The sequence below is a fragment of the Petaurus breviceps genome, unplaced genomic scaffold (assembly GCF_028583685.1).
Source record: "Petaurus breviceps papuanus isolate PSGF00001 unplaced genomic scaffold, PetGlider_PUasm1.0 91041, whole genome shotgun sequence".
Lineage (NCBI taxonomy): Eukaryota > Metazoa > Chordata > Mammalia > Diprotodontia > Petauridae > Petaurus > Petaurus breviceps.
In genome coordinates, this window is record NW_027187400.1 from 29,990,439 (window position 1) to 30,004,546 (window position 14,108).

The 14,108-nt window shown below is 44.1% G+C and overlaps 1 protein-coding gene across 1 annotated transcript in view; it reads left to right on the forward strand.

Annotated features, from left to right (window-relative positions):
* Positions 1-4,806, forward strand: part of NPHP4 (nephrocystin 4) — a 169,960-nt gene extending 165,154 nt beyond the window's left edge. The window contains exons 33-34 of the mRNA XM_069079459.1: positions 1,356-1,499; positions 4,139-4,806. Coding sequence (XP_068935560.1) covers positions 1,356-1,499; positions 4,139-4,279 — 285 coding nt within the window. The 3' untranslated portion in view covers positions 4,280-4,806. The remainder of the gene's footprint in view (positions 1-1,355; positions 1,500-4,138) is intronic.
* Positions 4,807-14,108: the final 9,302 nt, after the last annotated feature.

Consider the following 14,108-nt stretch of genomic DNA (forward strand, 5'->3'; position numbering starts at 1 on the left):
GAGAGGACACCTCTCACCTAGTAGCATCTTCATTCCTTGGAGCATGTGATGCTGCTTCTTCCGGGGCTGGTTCTGCTGCTTTTTCTAGAGAAAGTTTCATACCTTTTCATTAACTCCAAAGGTCAATGATCTTTCTTCTTCCTTTACTTCCCTGTGTTATATGTAAGCTGTGAATTCTTGCCTTTTCACTTTTTGTTGTTGTTGTTTGTTATAGTCTCTTTCCATACTGTGGAAGAACACTGAATTCTTCCTCTTATATGTTTTCCTCCTACCTCATTGTCTTTTTCTGTAGGATGCAGACCAACTGCCCTTTGCTCATACAGAGGTATTACTTGACACTGGAAGAAACACAACCGTATCACATTCATTGCAAGTGACTGTGAAATTCTCCTTGACCTCCATCCTTGCTTTAAGTCAGACCTTTAGCCCTTTGTACTTTTCTTTTCACTGCCACATGCTGTGACAAACTTGTTAGCTTCCCTGTGACTCTTAAGTGAAGGTTAATTCATTTAGGAGGAGGCTCTGCCCCCTCTTCTCTGTCAAGGATGCTGCTATCTCCTCAGATGCTCTCATTGACAGTTAGCACCTTCCTGCTGTACTCAGTACTGGGAGGAACAAATAAAAGCTGACTCATAAGCACAAATACAATTATCTGTTTAGATCTACCCATCTTTTTTCACCTTGCTGTTCAGTTCCAGGATTGTTTTTTTTGCATTATTCCATAAGGTTTGCATAATTTCTCCAGAATTATTCTGTCTTCTATAACGACAAAAGCATTATTTTAAAAAAATGTTAGTGGGGTTTGCATTTTCTTCTAAGCATTTTGATCTTGTAGTTAAGCCAGATTTCCAGTTTGCAGGCTCCCCTTCTTCTCACCTTCCTATCCACTAAGTTCTGTCAGTTCCTTGTAATCTCTGGGATCAGACAGACACCTCGGTTTGACATTTAAAGACCCTCTTGGCCTCACTGTAGCCAGTCTTTCCAGGCTTATTACACATTGCTTTTTCATGTACTCTTTTGTCCACTCTAACTTGGACTTTTTACCATTGATCACACACAGCACGCCATCTCCCACCTCCGTGTATTTGCACACAGTCCCCCATGCCTGGAATGTACTCTCCTCACCCCCCCCCCCCAGCTCAAAGGTCACCTCTTAAGTGTGGTTCCTCTTAGTTTCCAAGTGACCTTGTATTGACTTTGTGTGCATGGTTCCCCTCCCCTGACTGAATGTTGGCAACCTCAAGGCCAAGGACTTTTATCATTGTGCCCCAGTGCCTAGCACCGTGCCTGTCACATGATAGGTGCTTCATGGGATGCTGCCTCTTTCTTTTTATCTTCTTTTCCTCCCTCTGTAGGCTTTTGAGATCACGTTACCAGCTGGTTGTGGCAAAGGTGCCAACAAGAGGATCACGTACACCAATCCGTACCCTTCCAAAAGGGCGTACCACCTGCACACCAACTACCCTGATCTGCTGCAGTTCAAGGAGGATGCCTTTGAGGTAGGCACTGTGCTTCTCAGCAGCTCCCACTGAAGATGTTTCTGTGCTTTTTCTTCTCTGTTTTCTGCCTTATAACTCTTATTCAGAAACCTTCAAAACCTTAGCATGCCTTGCATTGAAAGACTAATTCCCTCTAATAATGGAAGGAGGCATGTTCCCCAAATTTAGGTTAAGTCCTTCCTGCTGCCCCAGAAGCCAGATGCGTGCTGCACATCTGATTTTATTTCCAGAAAGCTCTTCTGTAGCTATAGCTACAGCAACCGCTTCCCCCCCCCCCAAGAAATTGAACTTGGCAGGAGCTCCCAGGTTCTTCCTTCTTGATGTTTTCATTGGCTTTGTCAGAAAGTGCCCAGAAATGACATCTGGTGACTTGGCTTAAAGATCTACAATAATTGGTATTCTCCCATATTTTCCAGACCAGGGGTTCATATATGTATGTGTATGTATATAGGTGTGGTTATATGTGTGCGTGTATGTTTGTGTTGTGTTATGTATGTATATAGGTGTGTTTTTATATGTGTGGGTCCATGTATATAGGTATATATATATGTGTATATAGGTGTGGTTATATATGCATGTATACACAACTACACACATATGTATAGCATACATACTTGCATCCCCCCAAGTTCATGACACGTATACATGTACACAATTTACACATGTATTAGATGTTTATACATACACGCATGTGCTTATAGTAACACACATGTAAGCCTATATATGCATGCATGTATGTGTGTATATCTGTCTCTGCCTTTTCACTACCCTCTGACAGAAATGCAGCATTTCCTTCAGTGAGGAATGTAGGCAAACATGCTTCTGAGAAGGGATCCATAAACTTTCTTGGATGGCCAAATGAGGGGAGGGCAGACAACATACAGGAGGTGAAGACCCTCTGGACTTAAGGTTGGGGGTGGGATAGAAAACTGTCTTATAATAACCCCTTCTGTTATAATAGAAGAGAGAAATTCTTTAGGCTTCATCTCCCCAGGGATCCCTAACCTGTCTCATTGAGTGCCCTAGTGAAGGTGAATGCCTAGAGGGGTTTTTTTTTGGGGGGGTTAACTTGAAACTTTGGAAGATTTCATGAGAAAGGGAGAGTTTTGCATTGATTTTTTTGACCCTGGGGTTCTGCTAGGTTCCCAGAATCAGCAAGCTCCTCATAGTGGGGTCTTGCCATGAAAAAACATTTCCTCCAGCTGCCCTGAGCTTTGCTGTGAAGACAGAAGTGAGTCACACCAAGGCAGAACTTGCGGGGTGGGGGGTAGTTTTGGTTAATTTGGCCGGCATTCACTGTCTTATCCGTGTGCATCTCTCATGGTGTTTTCCCTGACCATTTGTCTTTGGCACAGATCATTCACTGAGATTACCCCAAACTTGGCCAGAGACATTTATAAGCCTCGGCTGTGTGTAGGGTATAACATTAGGAACAAGACACATAGTTTCTAGAAGCTAGGCTCCTTACCCTTGTGGAGCTTACAATCTGGGGAAGGGGATGATCCCCAAATACCTTTCCTGAAGAATTGTTCTGGGTGAGTGCAGACGGGAGGTGCAGAGCACAGAGGGGCCTGAAAGAGGGGGTTTGATCAGAGGTTCATAGATTCAGAACCACAAGGTACCTCAGAGGCCACCAAGGTGCAACAGGTGGGAAAGGACTCACCCAGGATCACCGAGTCAGTAATTGACTGAGGGCTGATTTGAACATAGCTCTTCCTGAATCCGAGTCTAGTGCCCTCTTCACTATAGAGCATTGCCTCTATGGACGAGGCTTTAGAGGATGGGGAAGAATGTAACAGGTAGAAGTCAGGGTTGGGACAGAGGGGACATTTCAGGCACACAGAGCAGCATGACCACAGGCACAGAGGATTGTGTGAGGAAGGCGGGGAGCAAGCATTCAATAAAGTGCACCTACTGTGTGCCAGGTGTGTGCTAGGCGCTTTCCAACACGATCTCATTTGACCCTCACAGCAGCTATGGGAGGTGGGTGCTATTGTTATCCCCGTTTTACAGATGAGCAAACTGAAGGAAACAGAGGTTAAGTGGCTTGTAAGTAGGTGAGGCCAGATTTAAACTCAGGGCATTCTGATCCCAGCCCAGTAGTCTATCCACTGCCCTACCAGCACGGCAAAGATGGGCAGGGCCCAGAGAGCCCTTGATCTAATTTAACTGATTTAAGCTTGATTCAGAACAAAATATGAAACCACTGAAAGATGTTTGGGGCAGAGGGGTGATGGGACCATCTTTAGTTGGAGACCTGTGGGGCCATGTGCAGGTTGGTTTTGAACGTACTCAAGGGCCCCCAAAATTCATGTCAGGAAGGATGACCTCTTGATTTACTGTGACGCCATTGTTTCTTTTCCCTTTGAGTGCTGCAGTCTTTGGGCTTTCAGGATGGACTATCCATTATTTCTTTTCCCTTTGAGTGCTACAGTCTTTGGGCTTTCAGGATGGACTATCTGACAAGCTGTGGATTTCCTTTTTATCAGATGAGGCCATTGGGGGAAGTGGGAGCAGGGAGGGAAAATGTGTGCGATGTGACCTGGGTTTTTTTAAAAGGCGTGTACACCTCATTCACTTTTTCACTGAGCCTATAGAAAGAAAAGATTGAAAAATCTGTGTCTGTCACACTATTCCAGGTTAATGCTGGAGAGACGTACACCATCGGCCTGCGGTTTGCTCCGAGTAACAGTGCAGGGATGGAGGAAATTCTGATTTACATCAATGACCATGAAGACAAAAATGAGGAGACATTTTGTGTGAAGGTCATCTACCAATAAAGGGCAGGACCTTGACCAGGCTAACATGTTCTTGCTCTGTCAACTCGTTAGTCTCATGGAGTCTCATCTGATGGAGCCACAATCCCATTATCTCTTGACTACTTGAATAGTATCGTTGGTTTTGGATTTTGCTGCTGGGTAGATTTTCTTCCTTTGTTATTCCCTCCCACCATTTGTCTTTGGATACAGATGACCCACTGATATTATCCCTGCACTTGGCCAGAGAGAGGACTGAAAGTGTATGAAAATGTATGTTCCCTCCTTATTTATGGTGTGCCTGAGTCTAATCAAGCTGCAGCCAAAATCACAGTGATTTATTCCCGAGCACAGTCCTTAAACAGTAACCCAAATACCTGTGATGCTGCGTTGGGGTTCTCATCATTCCCATGGGTGGACAGGGAATTGTAACTTTCTACCAAATTGTTTTGCTTTTGACTTTTGCTGATTTTTTAAAAAGTATTTTTATGAAACATTTGTTTTCCTTATTGGATTTTGTACAAATACATTACATATTTTATATACGCTGATGTTTTCCACTGTTGTTCTGTTTCTATCATTTAAATTGCTATTTAGAAAAAGTGATTTTCCCCCCTTTCAGCAGTTTCCCAAATGTTAGCAAGCAGAACTTAGCTGTTGTTGCTAATATGAGGCTTCTTTGTCCATCAGAGTTATTCTTTCAGGGAAAGACTGGTGAGTCACATTCAGGAGACTGTAGTGCATCTTATAGGCACCTGATGAAGTAATTCAGGGAGAATTAATGCATGCACCAAAGGCCAGTGCCAAGCACAGTGCCTCATACTGGTCTGAAGAGTGCTAAGCACAGGGCCAGGAGCCACCTGGCATCAGAACCTGCTTCTGAAGCTTGCTACTCACATGGCCATGGCTCAAGTATTTAACCACTCTGGGTCATATTTTCCTTATCTGGAAAAATGGGAACAGTCATGTTTATAGAATCTCCTACTGACCGGGTTGTCTGGCAGGTCAAATGAGACAATGCATGTAGAGTTAAACAAAACCCTTAAGGCATTATGCAAAGTCAGGTATTATTTTATTATTGGTATTGCTTTTGGTTCAGACCTGTGATACTCCCATTGAGGAAACTCCCTCCACCAATCCAGATCATCAACTGCTTTGTAACTTGGAGTGGTGGAGTTGCCTGGGGCACAGACAGGTGTGGAGTGACTTGCCCAATAGGTAGAGAGCTGGGTTCAAGTTCTGCCTATCGTTGTTCAGTCATTTCACTTGTGTTCCACTCTCTGTGCCTCGTTTGGGTTTTTTTGGCAGAGATACTGGAGTGCTCTGCCTTTTCCTTCCAGTAAACATTTGCACTAATGAATCAGTCTGTCAGCTTGTAGACTGTTCCCAAGAATTCTCTGGAGAGCCTGTCCAGACAAATGCCTTTTCTCCAATTCCCAGGATCGAGGTATCTTCCACCAAGTCCCAGCAGCCCTAGCTGAGAGTTGAGATGATTATTTTTAACTCTAACCTTAGCACAGCTTTGTCGGTTGTTGGGTTTGGGTCTCCCCTGCCCCCTCTCTTTGCTGACATCCTGTTGAATGGAGATTATGTGTTTGTAGTTAGCCAGTAATCTCACAAAGAGCAGCCTTTCCCATTTGTATTTTCAGTAATTAATGTTAGCTCTGTGTGGAGAAAATCGGTAATTCCTATTTGTTTCCACCACTCTATCGGGGCAGAGTTCTTATCTTAATCCAGTTGATGTCATTGGGAGTCACTCAAAGCACACATTTCATTTCATGTTGGGTTTGGTTGCTCTCATTTGGGTCATAGATGTGGCTTTCCCTTTAACTTTTTCTGGGTAGCTAGATCAGAGATGTAGGGTCTCTGAAGCATTAATGTTTCTTTTTTATCTGGATCTTTTATTTTGATTAGGTGGTGTTAAAGTATTCTGCTGAGGTTCTTAGAGCAGCAACCGGCTTTTCTCTAGACCCAGCAGAAATGAGTGAGTCTTAGTTTTCCTACTGAGAGGTGTGGATTTGCTTGTAAATTCAATACCCATATTAGTGCAAGCCACTGCCCTTATGCCTTAGGGATACTGATACAAAAAAGACTGAAGTAATGCCTGCCCTCAAGAAGCTTCCATTCTACTGGAGGGAAAGATGAGTTAGAGCTAGTGAGAGCTCTGCTTGAATGAACAGTTTTTAAGAAACCGTCATCCCCCAGCTCTAACCTTTGTTACTGGAGACCCTAGGGACCGCAAAGAAATCTAGTACACTGTACCCAACAAGGAGTCATCCAGTCTGTCATCACACATCTCTCTCCAGAGTCTGGGGCAATCTGCTACCATTTTGAGGCAGCCAGTCCACCTTTGGACAGCTCTCATGGTTAAGAAGGTTTTTATTTTTCCTTACATTGAGATGAAATTTGTTTACATCTTCCACCTTTCATTAGCAGTGGCTTAACATTAAAGTTCACAAGGTTACTTCTTGATATAGAAGTTCAGCTAACCAGGCAGTGAGCAATTATTAATTTTATACAAATTATGCTTTGTACCAGGTACCATTCAGTGCTGCGGATGCAGAGACAAAAATGAAGTCCTCTTCCTCAAAGAGCTTGTGTTCTGTTGAGGAAGACAGGGTAAGCATCTATAAATATGTACCAAATACCTGTATGCAAAGTAAACACCAGGTAATTGTGTGGGGGAAGTGGGGGAACAACAGGAAGGCTTCCTATAGAATTCTTGACCTGAGTTTTTAGGGAAACCAGAGATTCCAGGAGGTGGCGTTAAGGAGGGAGGGCCTTCCAGTCAGGGAACCACTCTCCTTTACTGAGTCTGCAGCACGACCTGGGGAGACCTTCACAATGTAACTCAGGTGTGAGGTGGTTAGGGCCTGAACCAGAGTGATAGGTGTGTAGAGAGAGAGAGAGTAGATGCAGGAGACATTGTGGAAGTGGAGATGACAAGATTTGGTGACATATTGGATATAGAGGGTAAGTGAATGAGGAACTGGGAGATCACAGGTTTAGAGTTGCCATTGAATTCATCCCAGTCATTTTACAGATGGCTGACACCTGGAGAGCATATGTGACTTGCCCAACATCATAGGGCTAGTATCTGAGGTCGGATTTGAAGCCAGGTGTTTCTGGTTCCAAGTTTAGTGCTCTATCCATGCCATTGAAATTCCAAACCTGCGTGAGCAGAAGGAAGATACCTTTGACAGAAAGAAGGACATTGAGAAGAGGGATGGGTTTGGGCATGGTGGGGGTGGGGTGAACATGTTTGGTTTGAGATGTTTCCATAACATTCAGTCTGAAATGTCCAATAGATGGAGATACACGAGTAGAGCTCAGGAGAGAGACGAGGGCTGGATATATAGGTTTAGGAGTCAAACAATAAGTATTTATTAAAGACCTGGTGTGTGCTAGGCATTGTGTTAAGCTGTGGGGGTACAAATAAACAGTCCCTGCTCTCAGTCTCATGGAAGTGGATGAAATCACTTAGAGAGAGGATGACCCAGGGCAGAGTCTTGGGGTGAACCTACAGTGAGGGGGCATAATATGGATAATAAGCCAGCAAAAGGGCCTGAGAAGGAGATGTGAGAGCATCCAGGAGGAGAGGGTGGTCCGTAATGTCAGAGGTTATAGATGAACACACTGGACTCCAGTGAACTGTCCATGGTCACAAAAGCTAACAACTACTCAAAAAGGAATTTGAACCCATTTTTTCTCATTTCAAGTTTGGTGCTTATTGTATTCTCCATACTGCCTCTCCTCCGCTATCCATTTTTTTGTTTTGTTTTGTTTTGTTGGAGGCAATGGGGTTAAGTGACTTGCCCAGGTTCACACAGCTGGTAAGTGTCTGAGGCCAGATTTGAACTCAGGTCCTCCTAATTTCAGGGACATTGCTTTATCTACTGTGCCACCTAGCTGCCACTCCCCCCCTTAACAATGCCAGACTATATACTGGGCCAATCAAAAGGCAGCAGTTGACTCATAGCCATCTGCTCAAATGCTCCCAGAAGAAACAAAATTCACAGCAGAAAGCCTGTGGGGGGTACATCTCTCCAGCACTGTCCTCAAAGGAGGGCTTCCCTGCCACTCAGAGCAATGGAAAGAAAGGACATGGGAACATGTCTACAAATGACTTCCCCTGGAAGGCCGCCATCAAGGCCGGCTCCGCAGCAAAGGACATAGAGGGAGGACACTGTGAAAATGGCAGCTCCTGGGGACTGTAATTTAAATCTTCAGGAACATCAGCTAGGATGGAAATAGCCGGCATTTGATGCTGAGCTCCGGCTCCCAGAGCCCTTTGAAGAAGGAATTGCCTGGAGGAGAGGTGAAAAAGGGCTTCTGGCTGACAGAAAGTCCTGGTGCTGGGAGCGCTAGAGAGTGTGTAGAATACCAATCTGTCTAAAGCCCCCTCCCCCAGCCCCGGGGGCTCTCTTGCCTGCTGCAGCTGCATCCTGGCATCCCCTCCCCTTTCGGGCACCTGTGTGGCACCTTGACTCTCACAGGAGAGACAGAGGGGAGGGCTGTGTGCAAACTGACCTTTTCGTAAAAGGAGTCCTACCTTACATATCTACTCTTCTGATCTTGGAGGAGATGGGCATACATAGACTTGTGATTTCATCTGGGATAGAAACTCCCTCCCTGAAGCAGGTTAACAACTTGTTCATAATTAGAGCCTTAGAATTGCTTGGGGCACTGAGAGATTAGGTGAGTGGCTTGCTCAGGTTGACCCAGCTAGGATTGTGTCAAAGGCAGGACTTGAACCCAGACCTTTCTGACTCCAAGGCAGGCTCTCTATTTCTCCACCAAGCCTTGCGTGGTGTCATAAGATCAGGCATTTGCACTCAGAAAAGACATTAGCAGTCACCTCTAGTCCCCTCTTCAGAAGCACCATATATATAAATCCATTTGCAGTGAAAATGTAATTTTATAATGTAAAAAAAAAACGTGCCCACTATTTAGCTTTTTCCATATTGCGTTTTCTCAGTACATGTGTGCAATATTGGTAAATTTCTATAACAGGATAAAGAAAATCACAGCAGCATGAAGTCAGACTCACCATTTCTCCCATGCCAGCCCCACATGTGTTTTCTAATGACCTCTTCCTGCTACCACTAAAAGAAAAACTGCATCTGGGATCCCCCCCTTGATTTAAGCTTCTATCAGAGCCTTGTAATAAGCAGCTCTGCCAGCTGCAGCTGGTCCCTTCCTTCCAATCCCTGCCTGGACAGTTCCCAACCTTATCATAGCTCATCACCATTCCTAGGGATCCAGTTATCTCTTCACACCATCACCTGTCTACCTGCTCTTCCCTCCTACTACCTCAAATCTTCGATTAATCCAAATGGAAAAGAAGTGGGAGCCCAAGATTTGTCTTGAGCTAACGCTGATCTCATTAGTCTTAGAGACTGTTTCTGCAAGACTGCCCTACTTTAATTAAGGATCTTGAGAATTGCAACCGTCCGTGGCAGGTTCTGAGAATTGTGCTGGCTGTAATGCTCCATGTTTTATTCTAATAGATGGCTTTAAGGGAATGTTTATGAATATGATTATGAATACATTATGTTCCATTTGTTTCCTGCTCTATTGCTGGGGATGATGATTAGGGCGATTTTCTCCTCATCTTGCAGGAAATCTCAGGCAGGCACACTGTGCTGAAAGACAAACCACAACTCAAATGCACTTTCAGCACAGAGGATGAATGAAGAAAGGCTTTAACTGCTAACTTCTGGGCCCCTAGCTGTTCGTTTTATATTCAGCCATCCTGAAAATGAAACTGGTAAAAGGCATGAGGAAGACACCCACCCTGGAGATGCCAGCCTATGCTGTGGTGTTGGTAAAAATAGTGGGTCCTGGGATCATAAATTTAGAACTTGGAAGGAAATTCAGAGACCATCTAGTGCAACCTTCTCATTTTACAGGTGAGGAAACTGAGGATCATAGAGATCATAGGCTCATAGACCTACAAGGGGAAGGAAACTCAGAGGTCATCTAGTGCAACCTTTGCATTTTACAGATGAGGAAACTGAGGCCCAGAAAAAAATAAGGGATTTGCCCATAGTCACAAAACTAGTGTCTCAGGTATCTGAACTCAGGTCTCTCTGACTCCAAGTCCAGCACTCTCCACACTGCCTATAATGAACAAAGAGGAAGAACAAGGGTATCAGAACCAGGAGGCCCTGGGTTCTAACCCTAACTCTGCTCTTAAGTAGCTGCATGAACTTATGCAAGTCACCTGACAGCCATTGTTCTCTCTCCCTCACATGAGTTTAAAAAGTGTAAAAAAATGGAGTTAGAGAAGAAAAAGTTAATTTTCAGGATCTACAACTGGGACTCCATTTTTGATTGTTGTGTAAAGGAGCAGAGCCGATGTCCTGCGGAGTTCATCTGTGATATGAAAACTGGTCTGCCCTGGTTTTAGATTCTGTGGGACCTGGTTCTTAGTACATTATAATTGATGTTATTTAGCTCTTGAGGTTTGCAAAAATACTTTTTACTCATTGTCTCATTGGGTCCTCTAAACAACCTCGTGAGGTAGGGACTTAGCCCCATCTTACTGATGGGGAAACTGAGGATCAGAGCATTTGAGTGGTTTGCCTAGAGTCACAGAAGTTGTAAAGCATCTAAAGCAGGATTTGAACACAGGTCTTCTTGACTTCACGATTGGCACTCAATCCACGACATCAGTCTGTCTGCAGCTGCCATCATCTTGACAATTTGGTGCATTTGATGCCAGGTAAAAGTTAAGAGAGTCTTATTTGGAAAGGGGAAGGTACATTCAGGAATGAGGGAAGGCATGAAGGTCAGGAAGACCTGAGTTCAAATCTTTCCTCAGCCAGTTATTAGCTGTCACTTCACCTTGTTTGCCTCAGTTTCCTTATCTGTAAAAATGAGCTGGAGAAGGAAATGGCAAATCACTCCAGTATCTTTGCCAAGAAAACTTCAAATGGAGTCATGGAAGTTTAGACATGACTGAAAATGGCTAAAAAAACAAATTCCTGACTCCAGACCCAACACTATACCACCTAGCTGCCTCTGAAAAAGAATTGTGAAGAGAGATGGGGAGTTTTTCCACTTATGGGATAAATCTTTTCTTTTATCCTAATTGTTGCTGCAGGAGCCATAATAATAATAAATGGCATTTATAAATCACTTTAAAGTTTGAGAAGTGTACATGATCTTATTCGAAACAACAACCTTGTGTGACCCCATTTTCAAATGAGGAAACTGAGGCTCAGAGTTTAAATGACAACCCAGGGCCATTATTGTTTAGTTGTTTGTCAGTTGTGTCTGACCCTACATGATCCCTTTTTGGGGTTTTCTTGGCAAAGATATTGTTTGGCATTAATGCCAAAAATGGTTTGCCATTTCCTCCTATAGCTCATTTTTCAGATGAGGAAACTGAGGTGAACAGGGTTAAGTGTAAACTTGCCCAGGGCCACATAGCTAGTAACTGTCTAAGACCAGATTTGAACTCACCTGACTCCAGGCCCCAGGCACACATGGTGACTAAGTGTCAGAGATAGAATTTGCACCCAGATCTTTCTGAATCCCAATCTAGCACTCTATTTATTATGCCTTGGTAGGCTTAGTTCCATTTTGGCCTTAGTGCCATGGTGGCCTTAGTTCCATTTTGGCCTTAGTTAACTTTATATCTCTCTTGGTGCCTAGAATTGCATTCTGTAGACAGTAAAATATGAATTCATGTTTATTGAATGAATGAATGTTGCAGCATTGTAGACAAGTAAGGATTCCATGATGGTGAGGATCATAGAGATCATAGGCTCATAGACATATTCCATGATGTATTGACTGACATTGCTTTTGGTCTTAGCCTAAGGTGCTGATGTTTCTTTGCTTTTTTAGTAGGGCAGTTTTATCAAGTTTAAAGACTTTGGGAGCTCCAAAAACCCATACTTTGCACAGCTCACACCTGAGAAGCTGTCAAAACCTGACCAGAAATATCTCCCCTAGATTGGCAGCTTTTGGGAACATAGTTTATGCAGTACCAGTGCCTTTGAAAGTATAGGTTTTGACAGGCTAATTATATGATGCACAGTTGGCTAAGAAAAAGAGTCAGGTGAACCAAAAGGTGAGGGTGCACAGGTGGGAAAGGAGCCCTGTTCTGTCTGCCTCCCCCACCCCCATGACCAGGTGTTTCCCAAAGTGTTTTTGGCTGCCTAATCTAATCCCACCTCTGATGGGGGATGGATGAGGGAGACAAAGTAGGGAATCTGAAGTAGGATGGTTTTTTTCAAGATTTTTTTAAAGGATATACCCAGTCCCTGTCTCATCCAGGCTGGAAGTTCAGTGGCCACTCACAGGCTATATCCTGATGTTGATTGCTATGGAAACTTAATCCAGGCAAATTCAGGAGCTGGTACTTTCTTCCTATAACCTGAAAGAACTGGGATCCATTTTTTAGGGACAGAAAGCTTGGGGAAGTTGAGTCAGCCTCTCAGATCTCTGTGGCCTTGATTTCTTCCTCTGGACAGTGAGGCTGTGTGACTAGAAATTCTAGGTTTTGTTCAGCTTTAGCCCTCTCTGGCACCAATCCTGTAAATATCCGGTCTGCCATCGATTGAGAAAAGGGTAGGGAGCAAAGCCAAGCAGAAAAGGTCAGATGAAAGACAGGAGTCAGAAGCTGAAGCTGCTGACCTCCTTTGGGATGTGACTGAGATTGCAAAAGCAAACAGGAATGGGATGCCAAGCAGCTGCTGGACCTTCAGAGGCCTTGTTGAGGGAAGGAGGGCTTCTCATAGGCTTATGGGAAAACATGGCACATGGGCAGCTCTTTGCCAGGATGGACTGAGCTGGTTTCACTCAAGGCTGGGAGTGATTGGGTACTACAAGTCAGGGCAGGAGGCAGTTATGGGAAAGAATTGGATGGAGAGTGGACTTCACTCTTGTCAGAAGAAGCAGCTCAGTTTCTTACCTAGTGTCTAATCTTCAGGTTTGCTCATCCTCTGACCATATGCTGAAGACTTGAAAACTAAAATTATGAGATGACTGTTTTCCCTGATCATTTCTGTATGCCCCATAAGCAGCCCATCTCTACTTGGTTTCTGGTCTGAGATTGGCTTTTATTAGGTATTATTGTTAGATGAAGTGATTAGTTTCCCCTGCCAGAGGAAGTTGGGGTGAAATACCTCAATTCTATTCCCTATTAGAATGGGTTAAAGGGACTGGGGATGATGAACCTGGAGGAGAGGACTCAGGGGAAGACATGATAGCTGTCTTCATATATTTTAAAGACTGTCACTGAGGCAGCTAAGTGACATAGTGAATAGAGAACTGGCCTAGAGTCAAGAGGACCTGAGTTCAAATTTGTCCTCAGACACTTACTGTGCGACCCTGGGCAAGTCACTTCACCCTTGATGGCAAGACAGACAGACAAACTTACAAGAGGAATTTGGCCTCTATTTATCCCTAGAAGACAGAACAAAGGATGATGGGGAAAGGGGTCGATTAATTTAGACTTAATGAAAGGAAAAACTTGCTAATAGAACTGTCAAAGTGTGGAATGGGCTTTGGAAGGTAGTGGAATTTTCATGGAGAGCCAGTATGGTGTGGTGGTTCTAGAGATAGCCTTGGAGTCAAGAAAACATAGGTTTAAATCCTTCTTTGGCCATGGACAGGCTATATGACTCAGGAGAAATCACTTGATTTCTTAGTGTCCAAGACAACTCTCTCTGAGAGTAAATAAATTGTAGAGTTTATGCCTATGAAGTCAAGAGGAGAGAGAGACAGAGAGACGGAGACAGAGAGACAGAAAGATGGAGAGAGAGAGAGACAGAGAGAGGGAGGGAGGGAGGGGGAAAGAGAGAGAGAGAGAGAGAGAGAGAGAGAGAGAGAGAGAGAG